The sequence below is a fragment of the Engraulis encrasicolus genome, chromosome 7 (genome assembly GCF_034702125.1).
Source record: "Engraulis encrasicolus isolate BLACKSEA-1 chromosome 7, IST_EnEncr_1.0, whole genome shotgun sequence".
Lineage (NCBI taxonomy): Eukaryota > Metazoa > Chordata > Actinopteri > Clupeiformes > Engraulidae > Engraulis > Engraulis encrasicolus.
The window spans coordinates 50,258,329-50,273,278 of record NC_085863.1 but is presented as its reverse complement, the minus strand read 5'-3'; the positions used below and the strand labels follow the sequence as shown (position 1 = coordinate 50,273,278).

The following is a 14,950-nucleotide window of genomic DNA, read 5'->3' as shown; positions in this document are numbered from 1 at the left end:
ACAAATACGTCTGTAGCTTATAGACCTTACGTCATCAGGGCGCGACTGGAATACAGAAATTGTCAACATGGCCGCCGCCGTTGTGAGAGGAATCGGCTCTAACCTTGCTAAAAACCTTCGTGAAGTTCGCTTGCATTTATGCCAGACGTCTCCAGCCAGCCAGGGAGCCAGGTACTACATTTAAGTACTAAACAGTTTGTATTATTTCCTTGCTTGAAAGTCCTTTTAGTTGAGCCAGACGGCCTGTTGTCGTATCAGCTAATGGTAGCTGACAGAAGTGCGCCCTTTGAATCCAGTCGGTCATTGATTTCTACGTGATTGAAGTATGTATCACAGAGACGAATCGAGTAAGGACATGTGAGAAAACTGTGTATTTAGAAATGCCAACATTCATAGACTAAATTGGCGTGTGGTACTGCGCCCATTAAGCAGATGCAAAAGGCAAATAAGTAGCCTAACGTTAGCCGCATAGCATGCAATTTCAAGTCATGTTATTGTTAGTTTCGTCACATGCACCGTTCATGCATCAGAATTACGTTTCTCTCTATCCCATTCCCTTGTTGCAAACACAGATATATACAATGCCAGGGCTGGCATTGACCACAACAACATGGCAATTGCTGCACTTCTATTTCGTCACATGCACCGTTCATGCAAGGACATCAGAATTACGTTTCTCTCTATCCCATTCCCTTGTTGCAAACACAGACATATACAATGCCAGGGCTGGCATTGACAACAACAACATGGCAATTGCTGCACTTCCAAGAACCATAACAGTAGTTCTCACTGGACGTTTCTTGCAGGGATTTTGTTGAACAACACTATGTGACTCTCAAGAAGGCCAATCCTGGTTTCCCCATCTTGATCAGAGAGTGTTCGGGTGTTCAACCCAAACTGTGGGCACGCTACGGTAAGATCATGGACACATCTTTCTACTTGTAGTCTTATCTGTCAGCAGTGATGGGCGACCTGAATTCAGAAAGTACAATTCATTGCCAGCAGTTCCAATGACCTGATTTTACCTGTCCAATTGAGCAGGAGAGGTTAAAGGCAGGCAGCTGTGGCATAGTGAGACTTTAGATCATAGGGTTGCATGTTCAAATATCACCCTTTCACCCCCTACCTCACTCCATTAGGTGCCGTTGAGCAAGGCACCTAACCCCACACTGCTACAGGGACTGTAACTAATACCCTGTAAATAACTAAGTTGTTTGGATAAAACCAACTAAGTGCAATGTAATGTAAAACCCTGTCATTTGGAATCTGGCACTGGATTGCAGCTTCTGAATCCATTTGATGTGACCATCACTGTCCGCTTGGATCCAATATTCCCTTAACACACATGCTACTAATCTACATCACTTCACATTACTTGCATGACCACTGATTGTACTGCTGCTGGTGTGTGTGTGTGTGTGTGTGTGTGCGCGCACTTGACTTGACTTGACTGCTCTTCCTTCTGTCGTTTGCAGGTTTTGGCAAAGAAACTAGCGTTGCTCTTGACAACATGACCGCTGACCAAGTGGCCAAGGCAATCGAATCAGCTGCTGCTAAGGCCAAACCCTAATGACCACCCCGCTGCACCAATAGGCTCCATGTCTGTGTTTGTGAAATGTTGATTCCTACTTCTCATATGTGATTAAATTGCAAAATAAATTTATTTAAGTATAGACCAATCACCCTGTTTCCTCAAATACTTCAACACATTTATGATGGTAATGGCCTGCACTTTATAGGTGATGTTTAATGAGAATTCCTTGTGGCAAGGTCAGCACTGGGTAGATATTGAGTACAAACAACTATATGAGTGTTTGGCAATAATATGTGGCAGACTATACAAGTGTGTATGATGGAGCATTCAGTTTGGCCAAAGGAGAATAAAAGCTGATTCTTGGGACGTAATGTCTTGGAGTACACTGAACAGGTATTCACTGCCTCAAATCATTCATCTTGAGTATTTACTACTTGTCGCTGACAGCTTAAGGTGGGTCCACAACATTAATCTAAAAGCAACCCCACCCATCCTATAGTTACAATGTGATGAGGACCCAATTCTGGGCCCAGAATTAATGACCTGTTTGCCCCCACCTCAGTCGGCTGCCCTGTACCTGGTCTAATCTCCATGTCTATGTGTTTTGCTACATAAACTCATTACAGCTATGGGTATTGTAATGTCACCACTGGGCAATTTTGAAGAAAAGATTACACATTGGGCTATTTAGAATAATGTATTCAGACAGTAATATGACAATCTTCCAAATAAATAGGGACATGTTCAAGATACTGTCCTAGTGTAAAGATCAGTCTCTGAAGTAAGTGTTACTGATTATTTTATATGCACAATCTGTCAAAAATATGCACTGCTGAGTTTTAAAACTACCTAAAAAGACAAAATCGCAGTCTGGTGATGGTCTGTGTCTAATGACAGATTTAAATTATGCAGTCTGAAAGTTAAGTACCATGACAGCATAAATCAAATAGTACGAGCATATTGATCCCACAGGGGTACATTAACCCCTTAGCTCAGAGGCAGTGTTATAAGCCTTATGTCACCAAAATGGTAATGATCAAGTCTTAATTCGACTGCCTGCAAATCAACATCTCTTTTGGGCTTTTTTTTGTTTTTTGTTTTTATTTTCGATTACATAAGACTCTCTGCATTGCCTTGGGAATGTTGTTATGATGTAGTCGAGTGTTTTCAGCAAAGACTGAATAGGCCTGTCGACAGGCACATCAGCAGTAAGAGGCTATGGTGTCAGCAGTAAGAGGTTATGGTGTAGGTGTCCACACATAATATGTATGCAAGACAGGCAAACATTACATTATATATTACACTTAGCTGACACTTTTATTCAAAGCTACTTTATTATTTTACAGGGTATTGATTACGGTACCTGGAGCAATGTGGGGTTAAGTTAAAGGGCATTGCAGCCATGGATGGAGGTGTAGGTAAGGATGGGATTTGAACCTGGAACCATCCGATCTAAAGACCCCCTCCCTAACCACTCGATCACTCTCACTTCTCTTTTTGTGAATCCTGAAGTCTGTCAACATCTGTATGGCCCTGTACTGGGGACAAAGGACCTGAGTAGCCTGTCAGTCCTGCAGGAGAGGGCCCGGAGCCTGTAGCTGATCACTCCTCTGATTTGTAAAGATGTTGTGCAGGAGGCGGCATGATTACAGTATGCAAGTGCAATCATCTCCAAAGGTCTGCTACAAATATATGCACATATTAATGACATTTATGAGTCTTACTGGGTGTACCATTCCAATGGAATGGATGTAAAAGAATAACGTGAAAAAAGCAAATTAAAAAAAGTATCCCCTTATTTGCTGTACAACATATGACACCTTGAACTTGAACTTTTGTTTTCAAGATATCAAAACAGTATGCTAAATTATATGTATTTACTTTAATTACATATTCTGAAGCTGTTATTGTTCAAAACTTCTCACCGGTTATTTCAGTCAACAAAATTATATTCCCAATTCTAGTTTTTGTCTCTGCTTTCATTAACGGTGAAAGCCCAGATCAAGTTGGACAGATTTACGGCTGTGTGCAGAACACTGTATGTGTGGAGTCCAGCGCCAGGGCCATCACCAAGGTGGGAAAGTTAGTACTCATCAAAGCGACCCAGTATTGACAGGAGGCCCTTTGAGGACAGTGGGTGACCCCAGAGGAAGACCAGGTAACAGAACAGTTTTGTTTCATAGGGCACAAGGGTTTCCAGCAGTACTCTTCTCCAACACAAACCATTGTCCTTGCTACACTTAACTCAAGACAGTGCTTTAGCAAATAGCCCTCTCCTGGTATGCATTAAGCTGTGACTCATCATTCGTCAGAATGCTCACAGTCACTCCGGGCTCCAGTGACGGCATGCTTCGCATCCCTCCAGCCGCTGCTTGGCATTCCTCATGGCCGTGTTGGTGTTCTGTGGAACTGCGTGGTCCGGCTAGGGAGCCCCCCCTTCCATCAACCTCCCCCACTCCCTTCATGTGGTTCTTGTTCTGACGTTGCTGCAAGACTTTGCAACAAGAGGTGATTCAGCTTTTTAAATGCATAACTACTTCAGCATGTCTTGGCCATTGCTCCTGTATTGTTTGCATTGTAGTCTGCATTTTTTATTTGGCTAAAATGTCAATATTCCAACATGGATGCCTCTTGCCGCACCTATAGTTGACTTATATGTAGGGCAGAAATTTTGCAAACTGACCTGAGTCAAAGATGGTCCCCCAGACAATTTTGATTAGATAGCAAAAGTTTATCTACTTAAAAGCTCAGTAGAGATGCAATTGCAATGCAATTGATTTGTGCTTTATAAATAGGTGAAGGAATTTCAAACTTGATGACATTGGCCACATATATACCAGAGAGGAAAGAAGAAGAGAGGGGAAAGTTCTATTGGCCTGTATTGTTACCTCACCGACGCCGTCCGCCATTTTGATTTTGGTAGTCAAGGACGCGTCGCCAACGGTTCATTCATTCAGCATCAGTCAAAAACATGGCTAACACCGATCACAATTACGCAAAGGACCCAAATGCCCCAAATACACCAAAATATATAGGCACACAATGTGCTGCTGTAGGGTGTTACAAGTCCACAGGAAGGAACAAGGAGGTGGCATTTCATTCATTTCCCAAAGAAAAAAAAAGGTATAGTTTCGTTTTGATAGCCTAAGCCTGATGTGCAGATGTCAGATGGGCACAATGATATTTGAGCAACATGATGAGAACATTGTGTGTCAAAAGACATAACTTTGTGTGCTTAACTTCTAATGCGAGCACAACATTTAATTTTCTAGGCCTACCGAGTACCTTTTTTCACTTCTGATTTAGAAATGCATACTGTCGATGATCTGCAAGGAAGGCTGTTTTCAATGTCCAGCACCTCCCACCACAGTTTTAGCATAGCATACGTCACCTAGAAACTATTATTTTGCTCGTATATAATACGCCAACGACGTGCCACATCAAGTGCTATATTAACTAATTGTCTTACCTTAAAAGGATGTGTTGGGTAGGCAGATGATGCCACCGTTATGTCGCCGTAAAACAAAGTTGGATAGCCTGCTAGCGCAACAACCCACTGCATGATGAATCGAGGCGCTGAAATGATCTGACAACTGTGCAGTGGGCTTTGTTTATTCGTGTTATGATGATGCCCACATATGCATCTAACATTTTCCTTTCAAAATTTAACTCAATTAACTTTAAAATCGCCAGACTAAACATATCCACGGCAAAGTATCCAGTCCTTGTCCTATTGAAGTGGAGAAACTCACATAGACTTTCCTCTGACGGAAACTCAATTTCAACAAAAAAGCCAGACCCCTATAATTTGTGTTGTATCTCCCCCTAGTGGCAAAATAGAAAACATGAACCAGCGCAAATGTTAACCAAGGATATCTGTGATATTAAAACACACTACTGTTATTTTCTGCAGGTGTGCAGAATGGATTAATAACATCAGGCGGGAGGACCTATGTGGTTTACAGACCGATGAAATGAAGCATAGGAAAGTATGCAGTGACCATTTCGCCATTTCACAATTTGTGAACCCATTGGACAGGTAGAGACATTGCCATTTCATATTCTGAAAATGACACTTGATACTCTATAAGTTTTCAACATACTGTAAACCCAGATGTTTAGCCTGATTACTTGTGGTAATGTTGCAAATTCAAAACACACATATTCACAAAAAATAATTTAAAATGTTGGGTTGCTTTACAAAAAAAATACAACTAATTACATATTTAGAGAGCCACACATTGAGTGCTCCTCCTCTACCATTGCTGGCTTGAATCAAGCATAAGGCTTTTGCTCCTCACAAGCAGAGAGCGTCGTCAGGATCCGCAACAGGTTACACACACTGTATGACATGGAGAATCATGGCTTGTATTTATGTTCCTTCCAGGATGCTGCAGTCATTCACCGTCTAGCCATGCCCCCTGTTCACCAAAGGCCATTCCAGTCCACTAACAAGAGGCCATCCCCCTCAACCTTTAAGAACTTTGCCATGCACTCAACAATTTGTATATTGCTGCACTCTGTATTGTGCATGTATTTGTTCTTTCCAGGATGCTGCAGTCATTCACTGTCTAGCCATGCCCCCTGTTCACCAAAGGCCATTCCAGTCCACTAACAAGAGGCCATCCCCCTCAACCTTTAAGAACTTTGCCATGCACTCAACAATTTGTATATTGCTGCACTCTGTATTTTATATCACTGTGTATGCCTCCATCTTTTGGACTTTCATGGACTCATTCTGTTGCAACAGTTGAGATCCTTCCAGATACATGTGTTTTGTGGCAAAGCCTTTGTTCATTGTACAAAAAAGTCAATATATGTTCATTTGTGCAACACTAAAGTTTTGATTACACCTTCAACATTTTTTACTCAGACAATTCATAACTGGGCTTACAGTGTGTTTGTAGAAATATAAACATTACAATACTTTGCATTCTGCAGGAAATCTGGCCTACTGCCAATGGCCGTACCCTGGCTAGTAGACTGTCCCAACCCCCCTAAATCTCAAGACACAGTTCGTCCACCACCCCGAAAACGGGTCGCACTTGAAATTGAGACAACAGACTCAGAGATCCTGGATAGTAAGTGATTTAATGGCAAATGGTGGTAACAGATACATTCTGAGTGTTGAACACTGCATAGGTAGTAGTCTGTGCATAAGTCTGTTGTTACAGTTGTCACATTTCTTTTTAGGCACTGATGTACTGGCCAGTGTCAGCAATGACAACACAGTGGAAAAACTGAAAAGAAAAATTGGCTGCTACAAATCAAAGCTGTCAAGGCTAAAGAAAAAGACACCATCTATCAGCAAACAAACATTAAAGAGGGAAATTTCCAAAGTATTGCCAAAACAAGCCGCACAATTTGTCAACGAGCAAATTGATAATGCCAAAAAAAAACCAAGGGCCATTCGGTGGAGCAACTTCATGAAAAGTTGGGCGTTACAGGTTAAGGGTACAGGGCCAAAAGCCTACCGAACCATGAGGAGAATTTTCAAGCTCCCTACAGCCAGGACCCTTTCAAATATCTTGCAGAGAGTAGACATCGGGCCGGGATGGCATGAACCTGTGCTGTATGCACTTAAACATCAAGTGCAGCATATGGAAGAGCGAGATAGGCACGTTGCCATCACATTTGATGAAATTACATTGAAATGTAGCCTAAATTATAACATCTCGAAAGATGAAGTAGAAGGGTATGACGAAGGGGGAAGACCAGCCAACCATGCAGGGGTTTTCATGATCCGTAGTCTAACTGGGAAATGGAAACAACCCATAGGGTACTTCTTGTCATCTGGGACCATGAAGCATGGGGTCTTAAAAACCAAAATCATGGAGGCGGTGGAAAAGGTGCTTGACACTGGCTTCACTCCCATGGTGCTGGTAATGGACCAAGGCAGCAACAACCTGGCAGCCTGTAGAAACCTGGGTATAACAGAAGAAAAACCGTACTTCTTTGTCAAAAGCCAGAAGATTCATTTTTTATTCGACCCCCCCCATTTAATGAAAAACATCAGAAACAATTTGCGAAAATATGGATTTTACATAGGGGACAAATTGGCAGAATGGGGAGACATCACTGAAATGTTTAAAATTGATTCACAAAGACAACACCGAATGGCACCCAAGTTAACCCAACGGCATCTGTCCCTCACTGCCTTTTCAACAATGAGTGTGCCTCTCGCCACTCAGGTAAGCCACAAGTGAAAACTGTCATGCAGGCGTATAACATTCAATTTACAATCTTTATCTATGGTCCTGAAAATGGGATTTTTTTTATTTTTTTATTACAGGTTCTTAGTCATTCTGTTGCGGCTGCACTGCTCACCATGGCAGACATGGGGAAGCTAAGAGAGGGGGCAAAAACGACGGCAGATTTTGTAGCCCACTTTAACCAGATGTTTGACTGCTTTAACAGTAGCACATTGTCCAGCAGCACACCACAAAAGGATGCCTTCAGAGAGACACATATTGATTTTATCAATGAGAGTATTAACTGGCTGGCATCTGTCAGATGTGCCAGTGGCAACAGCTTGAATTGCCTAAATGGTTGGAGGCATAACCTAAGAGCAATCAAGGAAATCTGGGCTGAATTGAAAGGTAGCAGCAATAAGGCATAATTATTCAAATTGAGCTTTGCTAATGCTAATGAGCTTTGTCCACCACTGCATGTTTTCTGCTGTTGGCCAATGTACTGTTTGTCATTTGCATTCACAGAGAAAGGATTTCAGTTTCTATTTACGAGGCACCTCAACCAGGACTGCCTGGAACACTTCTTTGGGGTGATCAGAGCGAAGGGCGGGCACAGGGACAATCCAGACCCTCAGCAATTCCGATTAGACTACAGGCAGGCCGTGCTAGACTATCTAATGACATTTGGGAGAAATACAAATTGCGAACCGGAGGAAATACACCTATTGCTGCAATTGTCCCATTTGTTTGAGGTAGGCGAAACACCCTTTCAAAAACAAAAGTGTCACACATGATTAGTATACTGTAAGTCTGTAATCTTTTGCAATGATTTTGTAGAGCTGCACTGAGTCATCGCAGATGGCAACTCCCCATCCATGCACCGCACTGACCATGCCTCACGAGGTACACGAAACACCCTTTCAAAAACAAAAGTGTCACACATGAATGTGTAATCTATATAAACAATGCTAATTAAATAAACATAGCCATCATCAAGTTTATCTCTTCAGCATGCTTTTGACTCTTGATCATTTCACCTCAGTAGAGCTGATTTCAAATGAATGTATGAGTCCCCCTCTCAGCTGGAGATGATGTGCTGCGGGTTGTTCAGCCAGGGTGCCAGGGTAGTGCGTGAGGTGCATGTTCTGCTGTCCCAGGAATCTTGTACAGGTGGCTCTTCACACTAAATCTGCCATATGTGGTGAGGAGTGACACAAAAAAGAAAAAATATGCATTATTGTGTTAAGCTTACATGCAATGTTGACTGAGTTGCTAAAAAACTGCCAAACTTAAGGTATTCTCTGAGTTGCAGAAAAAGTAATGCATTGCTGTAATTAATGCGTTGCTGGTTATGGTTTATCATTTCCTGCCACTGACTTGAATTAAGTATTAGTAATGTATCATTGTTTCCTGCTCGTGCGTGAAAATGCCTTAATCAATGTATAGTAGACATTCAAAACATTTGACTCCCAAGTCAGGTAAAAAACACGTTTCGCCTCACATGCGTTGGCTCCCAAAAAGTTAACTGACATCGGTCATGAAAACACCTAGAAGTACTCTAGGGGCCTACAACAGTCAAATGATATCATGCACATTTCCTGTTCACGTCAGGGTGAACATTAGGAGTGAAAATGGAAGTTTGGAATAAAAACCGGAACAACACAGCAGCAGAACTAACGTTGGTTTAGTGTACTTAGGCACGTATCCTTTTTCTGAAGAACTAGCACTTCTAGAAATTACACATGCCCATCGGACAAAATGTTCGCTGGCTGATGAAAATTTATGAAACTGGCCGGGAGACTAAGGCTAAAATTCCAAACAACGACTGGGAGGAGATGTGTTAACTTCCATTTTATACTTACGAATAAAATAGTTATACTCAACATAGGCCTAATAATTTAACATCATAGACACTTAGCTGTCCATGGAGATATGCTAACGTTAACGGCCGACACACATCACCCACTGTCCAGAAAGATCCATGAATACAACCATAATATTAAATCCATTTGATGACGAATATAAAGATAATGACGAACTTACTGCTAAGTGGATAGTTACTTGTCATATTTATGCAATACAAAAACATTAAGCCACTTGCCTTTTCAGGAAGAGTCAGCGTTGCGTCTAGAAGTTCCCAAAAAGGAACTTTTTTGTAGAGTTGCCGTTTCCAGTCATCACGGGTTTTTTTTTTAATAAAACGTAGAAATCAACTATTAATCCCGTATCAAATGAATACAATGCGAAATAAGTGAATTTGATGAAAATGTGGTCGACAGAGAAAACAACACACGGTTTCATTCCTCACTCATGTATGAGTCTGAACATTGTGTTATTTACATGGAACGTCCATATCTAACAAAATCAAAATGGCGGCGCGGTGACGCCATAGAGGCAGCTGTTTCCGCTCTCTTCTTCTTTCCTCTCTGTATATACTTAAACCAGTTTTTATCACCAAAATGGGAATGCAAGAGAAAGGGAATTATGGCAAAATTGGATTAGGCCCTATACTAATCTTCATTGTTATTACACGTGTATAAATAATACACAATAATATTATACGATTTAATCATCAGAAGTCTTAGCAGAAGTGCAAGGAGCACTGGGTGTGAGATGCTCATTATATAGTCTGCATTACAGTAAAATGTAGAGCAACTGCAATTTTGTGTAAGCATTTGGTGAGGAAACTCGAGACGCATCATATTTGCAACACTTGCTTCTCTCAAAAAACTGGTATTCTACTTCAGAGAGCACTTTCATTTTAAAAGTGTGTTATCTCTGGTTGCCTTGGGATGTTTACATACAGATAGTCATATCCTGCCAATGCCATACCCCTATATACCCAGACAGCAATTAGATTTGGGCCGGGTCCGTTTTCAAGTCAGCAGATCCGCATAGCAGTCACAGTCATTTTGCCGATCAGCGGCAGCTCCGATCCGGACCAGTAGTTTGACAGTCAGTTTTGAAGGCTCCTGGCGGATGCGGGCCAGATAAGCAATCCGGACGCGCCATAATGAAATAATTCAGTCCGATTTGAAGGCGCGTGGCGGGTGCGGGCCACATATTGCAATCCGGACGCGCCAAAACTGAATTTGTTCCCCAACTGTCACTTTCCCGGAACCCTCAGAGAGAGACCGTTCTTCAGTTTACCTCAGCTGAACTCAACTATCCGCCTGTGTCGCGTCTCGTCCAACACTGCACTGTCGTGACTTGATCATTCAATGGTAAGTAATTATTTAACTTAATACTATGGTAGAAGTAAAATACACTCACTCGCCGTAGCCACTTTCTCTTTCAGCGTTTTAGTCCAGTGAGTTATATAATTACCTCCTCTGTTGTGTCGTGAAATGGCTTGGCCGAGCACTGAATCACACCGCAGCATCGCGCTAACTTGCTGCTGTCTTTGTGGCTGGCGGGCTGTGGCAGTGCATCATAAGCTTTTGATGAACCCACTCAACATGTGTCATGATCGGGCTCTATGAGTCAATTTTAGCGGCATTAGCAGTAATGGTGATAATCTTTTATGAAGCTAACATCCCAAACATAGCCTACCCTATCAACACGGGACAGAAACAAAGGTAGTTTCTAGTCGACTAGCACTACTAGTTCTGTAACTAGTCTAGAACCGCTGTGATTTGTATAACATTCGCCAAAAAAGCTAGGTATAGGTGCGAGTGTGATGTACATGATGTGTTCGTTTGTGATGTACATGATTATTTTCAATCAATTTCTGATGGCTTAATAATCATCACCGTATCCATGTTGTGCCGCCGACAGCAAACATTCTGTGTTGTGCTATTAGCTCACCTTGAGCTGAATTCATTTGACATCACGCAGTTTGTAACTCCTTGATTGTTGTAGCCTATTTACACAAATAATAAATGGTCGTATTGTTAGTTTAATAACTGCATTGTGATATAGGCTATAACATGGATTAGGCTTCATTAAAATACTGTGAATTAAAGCTCATGCATGCATGTTGTATGCAAAACGTTCAAACTTTTTTTTGTCTTTCTTTTCCTCTTTGCTTTGGGTTGGGTAGAATTGTACGGTAGGTTCAGCCATTCCTTGATCGACCTGACACCAACATTAGGCCTACTCGATGTGTATGAAGCAAGCTGCCTCTGCATCAAGTGAGAGAAGAAGCCGCCACTGAAAAGCTTTTTGGACTGTCATTTGAAGGTATGAGCCGAGAGTTGTAAACATGGATGCCAATTGTACTAGGCCTATATATTTTCACAGTGAAATCCCAATAACTATTATTCATAATTATTTATTCTTTTTCTGCTACAGGACACAAATGAAAGGGCAGGAATTCTGCTCTGCGGCGTTGGACTCACTATTTATTCAAGAAGCCCTCGGACACCACCAGATTGTATGAAGTAAGTTGTTTTTATGTTATGCATTAAAGCCCATGCATGCTGGCACGCACACCCCCCCCCCCCCTCTCTCACTCACACACACACACTTGTTGTACAGCACTCAATAAGAGCTTGCCTGATGCTGTTGTTTGGTGGCCTGAATGTGCATAGAATACCTACTGTCTACTTGAATAGGTTTATTGTATGTTCTATGTATTTCTATGACAAACTTTCAAACTTTTTGTGTTTCTTTTTCTTTTTGCTTTGGGTAGAATTATAAACAGTAGGCACAGTCATTCCTTGATCGACCTGGCATCAACATCGCTCGATGTGTATGAAGCTGCAAGTGAGAGAAGAAGCCGCCACTGAACACCTTTTTGGACTGTCATGTGAGTGTATGAGCTGACAATTTAACTTCTTTAACTGTTGATCCTGCTGAGACCTATGTAAGTGGCATGATAATGTCTCATTTACACTAATGTATGTCAAGCTGGTCTCAGGCTAACAAGACTACCATGAAATCTTAAAGTTTTGGACAGACGTCCGTCTCAATTTCACCATTGTGTTGTGCCATACTGGACAAGTATTACTTGCTCAGTTTTGACAACCTAATTCTATATTCTGCTGTGCGACTTTTGCACAAAATTATTCACAATTCTGCTCCACCACCTCTGAAAACTTTTATCCATCCTTGCTCTGAACAAATTAGCAGAACAACTAGATCTACCACCAGAGGAAATAGTAGCCTCCCAAGCCGGGTAACAGCATAAATGTGCACAATCTGTGTTTGCAGAGCAACTAAATAATGGAATGCCCTTCCCACCCACATAAAAGGCATTACAAACTTTTATTCATTCTCACTTGGAGTGAAGAAATGGCTTTCATGTACCCAGTCTGGTCACCACTAATAGTGTTTTTGCATATGACATATTTTAGTGTGTGTGTGTGTGTGTGTGTGTGTTATATGTTTTCTTACCTGCCCAGGGAATGCAGATGGAAATTAGCTTTTAGCTATAATGTGGTGCAGGTCATCTTTTTTTTTAATATGTAACTAATGTACTTTGCACATGGTCCCTGATGAAATAAACCAATAAACTAAACTAATTGTAAACATGGATGCCAATTGTACTAAATATTTTCACAGTGAAATCCCATTAACTATTATTCATAATTATTTATTCTTTTTCTGCTGTAGGACTCAAATGAAAGGACAGGACTTCTACTCTGCTGGGTCGGCCTCACTACATATTCAAGAAGCCCTCGGACGTCATCAGAATGTATTAAGTAAGTTGTTTTTATGTTATGCATTAAAGCCCATGCATGCTGGTGCGCACACTCTCTCACTCTCACTTACTCTCACACACACACACACACACACACACACACACACACACACACACACACTCTCTCTCACTCATGCGCAGATTGCACACACATGCACGTACACACACACACACACACACACACACACAGGCTCACTGTATGTCCTGTGTACGGGGTCATGTTCCCACAGCCCATTGGTCCCACAGCTAATTCCTGCTGCTCCATGTTCCCACATTTTAAAGAAATTATTCAAATATACAGTGCACAGCAATAATGAGTATACCCTTGTTGAAAAGTAACATTTTGAACACACAAGTTATTTCCAAAACGCTCATAGAGTAAGTGTAATACAACATCTTTTGAGCTTACATAAGAAAATTAAGGCCAATTGTATAACTTAAATTACATATTTGCCCATTTTTGTGAAATTGTGCTGGTGCAAAAGTGAGTACACCCCTATCATAGTGTCTGAGAAGGGGCCGTGTTGGCCTGAATTGTCTCGAAATTTAAAGGGATTAAAAGGGAGGTCATTGGTGTGCGTTTTATCCTTGCCTTGCATTTAACTTTTACATTTTGAGTCTGCACCTGGCTATAATTGATGTGTGTGAGATTCGAATGAAATCCTATAGGGAGTATCATGATCTGTTTCAGTAGTTACAGTACATGTTGGCAAGCCTATTTCTTTTGGTGAAATTCCGCTTCCTACTGTTGATGGCACCCACACAGCCCCAAGCCATGCCACTCCCACTACCATACTTGACTTTCAGCATGAGGCACTTTCCTTTGTACACATCGCTTTTTACCACCACACATGTTTGACACCATCTAAAGCCAACTTGTTTATCTTGATGTCATTAGATCAGAGGACATGGTTCCAGTAACCCATATCCTTAGTTTGTTTGACTCTGATGAGACCATGATAAACAAATTTGCATTTGATGCTGTCACGCATGTGTGCCATTGACTGAAATGTTAAATACATCATTTCAGTGATTAAGGCGAATACATTTATAACCAAATATTAAACATTGACATGTTATTTAGAAAGTCGAGAATTTTAACTGATTTGATATGACAATATGACCCGTTTCTTTTTTTCTGAAGAGAATGGTGATTTCATCACAATCTTCTAATTTTGTGAGTTACTTAATTCATGGTTTCTTGAAGCCAAAAATATGCAAGAATAAACAAATTATTGGCATAGTTTAAAATGTGGGTCGTGAATCTATAATCTATGAAAGTGTAACATTATTGATGGAATTATGGAAATAAATAAACATTTTCATGATATTCAAAATTTTTTGGCCAGCACCTGTATGTGTCAGTTCATTCACAATCATATGTAATTTTTGCCTGCACATACATCTGCAATAAGTCTAACGTTTCCCTTCTGCTTTGTGTGCTTTTTAATATCTTACAGTGTGAAGAGGCAACAAGGGAGAGATGAACGCTATCAAAAATGTGGAGATGGATCTGGCAGCCGACCGCTTTGGCACACACCCAACAAGAAACAAAACAATAAAGAATACTAAAATGCATAA

General features: G+C 41.2%; 1 protein-coding gene and 1 long non-coding RNA gene across 3 annotated transcripts; both read left to right on the top strand.

Moving 5' to 3' along the window:
* Positions 1-27: 27 nt before the first annotated feature.
* Positions 28-1,679, top strand: ndufa2 (NADH:ubiquinone oxidoreductase subunit A2). Its single transcript, XM_063202626.1, has 3 exons — positions 28-171; positions 807-913; positions 1,476-1,679. Exons 1-3 carry the CDS (start codon positions 68-70, stop codon positions 1,568-1,570), a joined length of 306 nt encoding a protein of 101 aa, XP_063058696.1. The 5' UTR covers positions 28-67; the 3' UTR covers positions 1,571-1,679.
* Positions 1,680-10,569: 8,890 nt separating this feature from the next.
* LOC134452267 (uncharacterized) lies at positions 10,570-14,950 on the top strand. Of its 2 annotated transcripts, none has more exons than XR_010035416.1 (6): positions 10,570-10,949; positions 11,781-11,907; positions 12,019-12,107; positions 12,359-12,475; positions 13,282-13,370; positions 14,830-14,950. It is a non-coding gene; the product is annotated as an uncharacterized LOC134452267 (long non-coding RNA). The 2 variants fall into 2 exon arrangements; XR_010035415.1 differs by having other exon boundaries at positions 11,768-11,907.

Bases quoted from the DNA above. Each gene is read 5' to 3' on its own strand.
- ndufa2 (XM_063202626.1), top strand. From the start codon at position 68: ATGGCCGCCGCCGTTGTGAGAGGAATCGGCTCTAACCTTGCTAAAAAC. The intron at 172-806 runs GTACTACATTTA...CGTTTCTTGCAG, and splicing joins CCAGCCAGCCAGGGAGCCAG to GGATTTTGTTGAACAACACT. The intron at 914-1,475 runs GTAAGATCATGG...TGTCGTTTGCAG, and splicing joins CAAACTGTGGGCACGCTACG to GTTTTGGCAAAGAAACTAGC.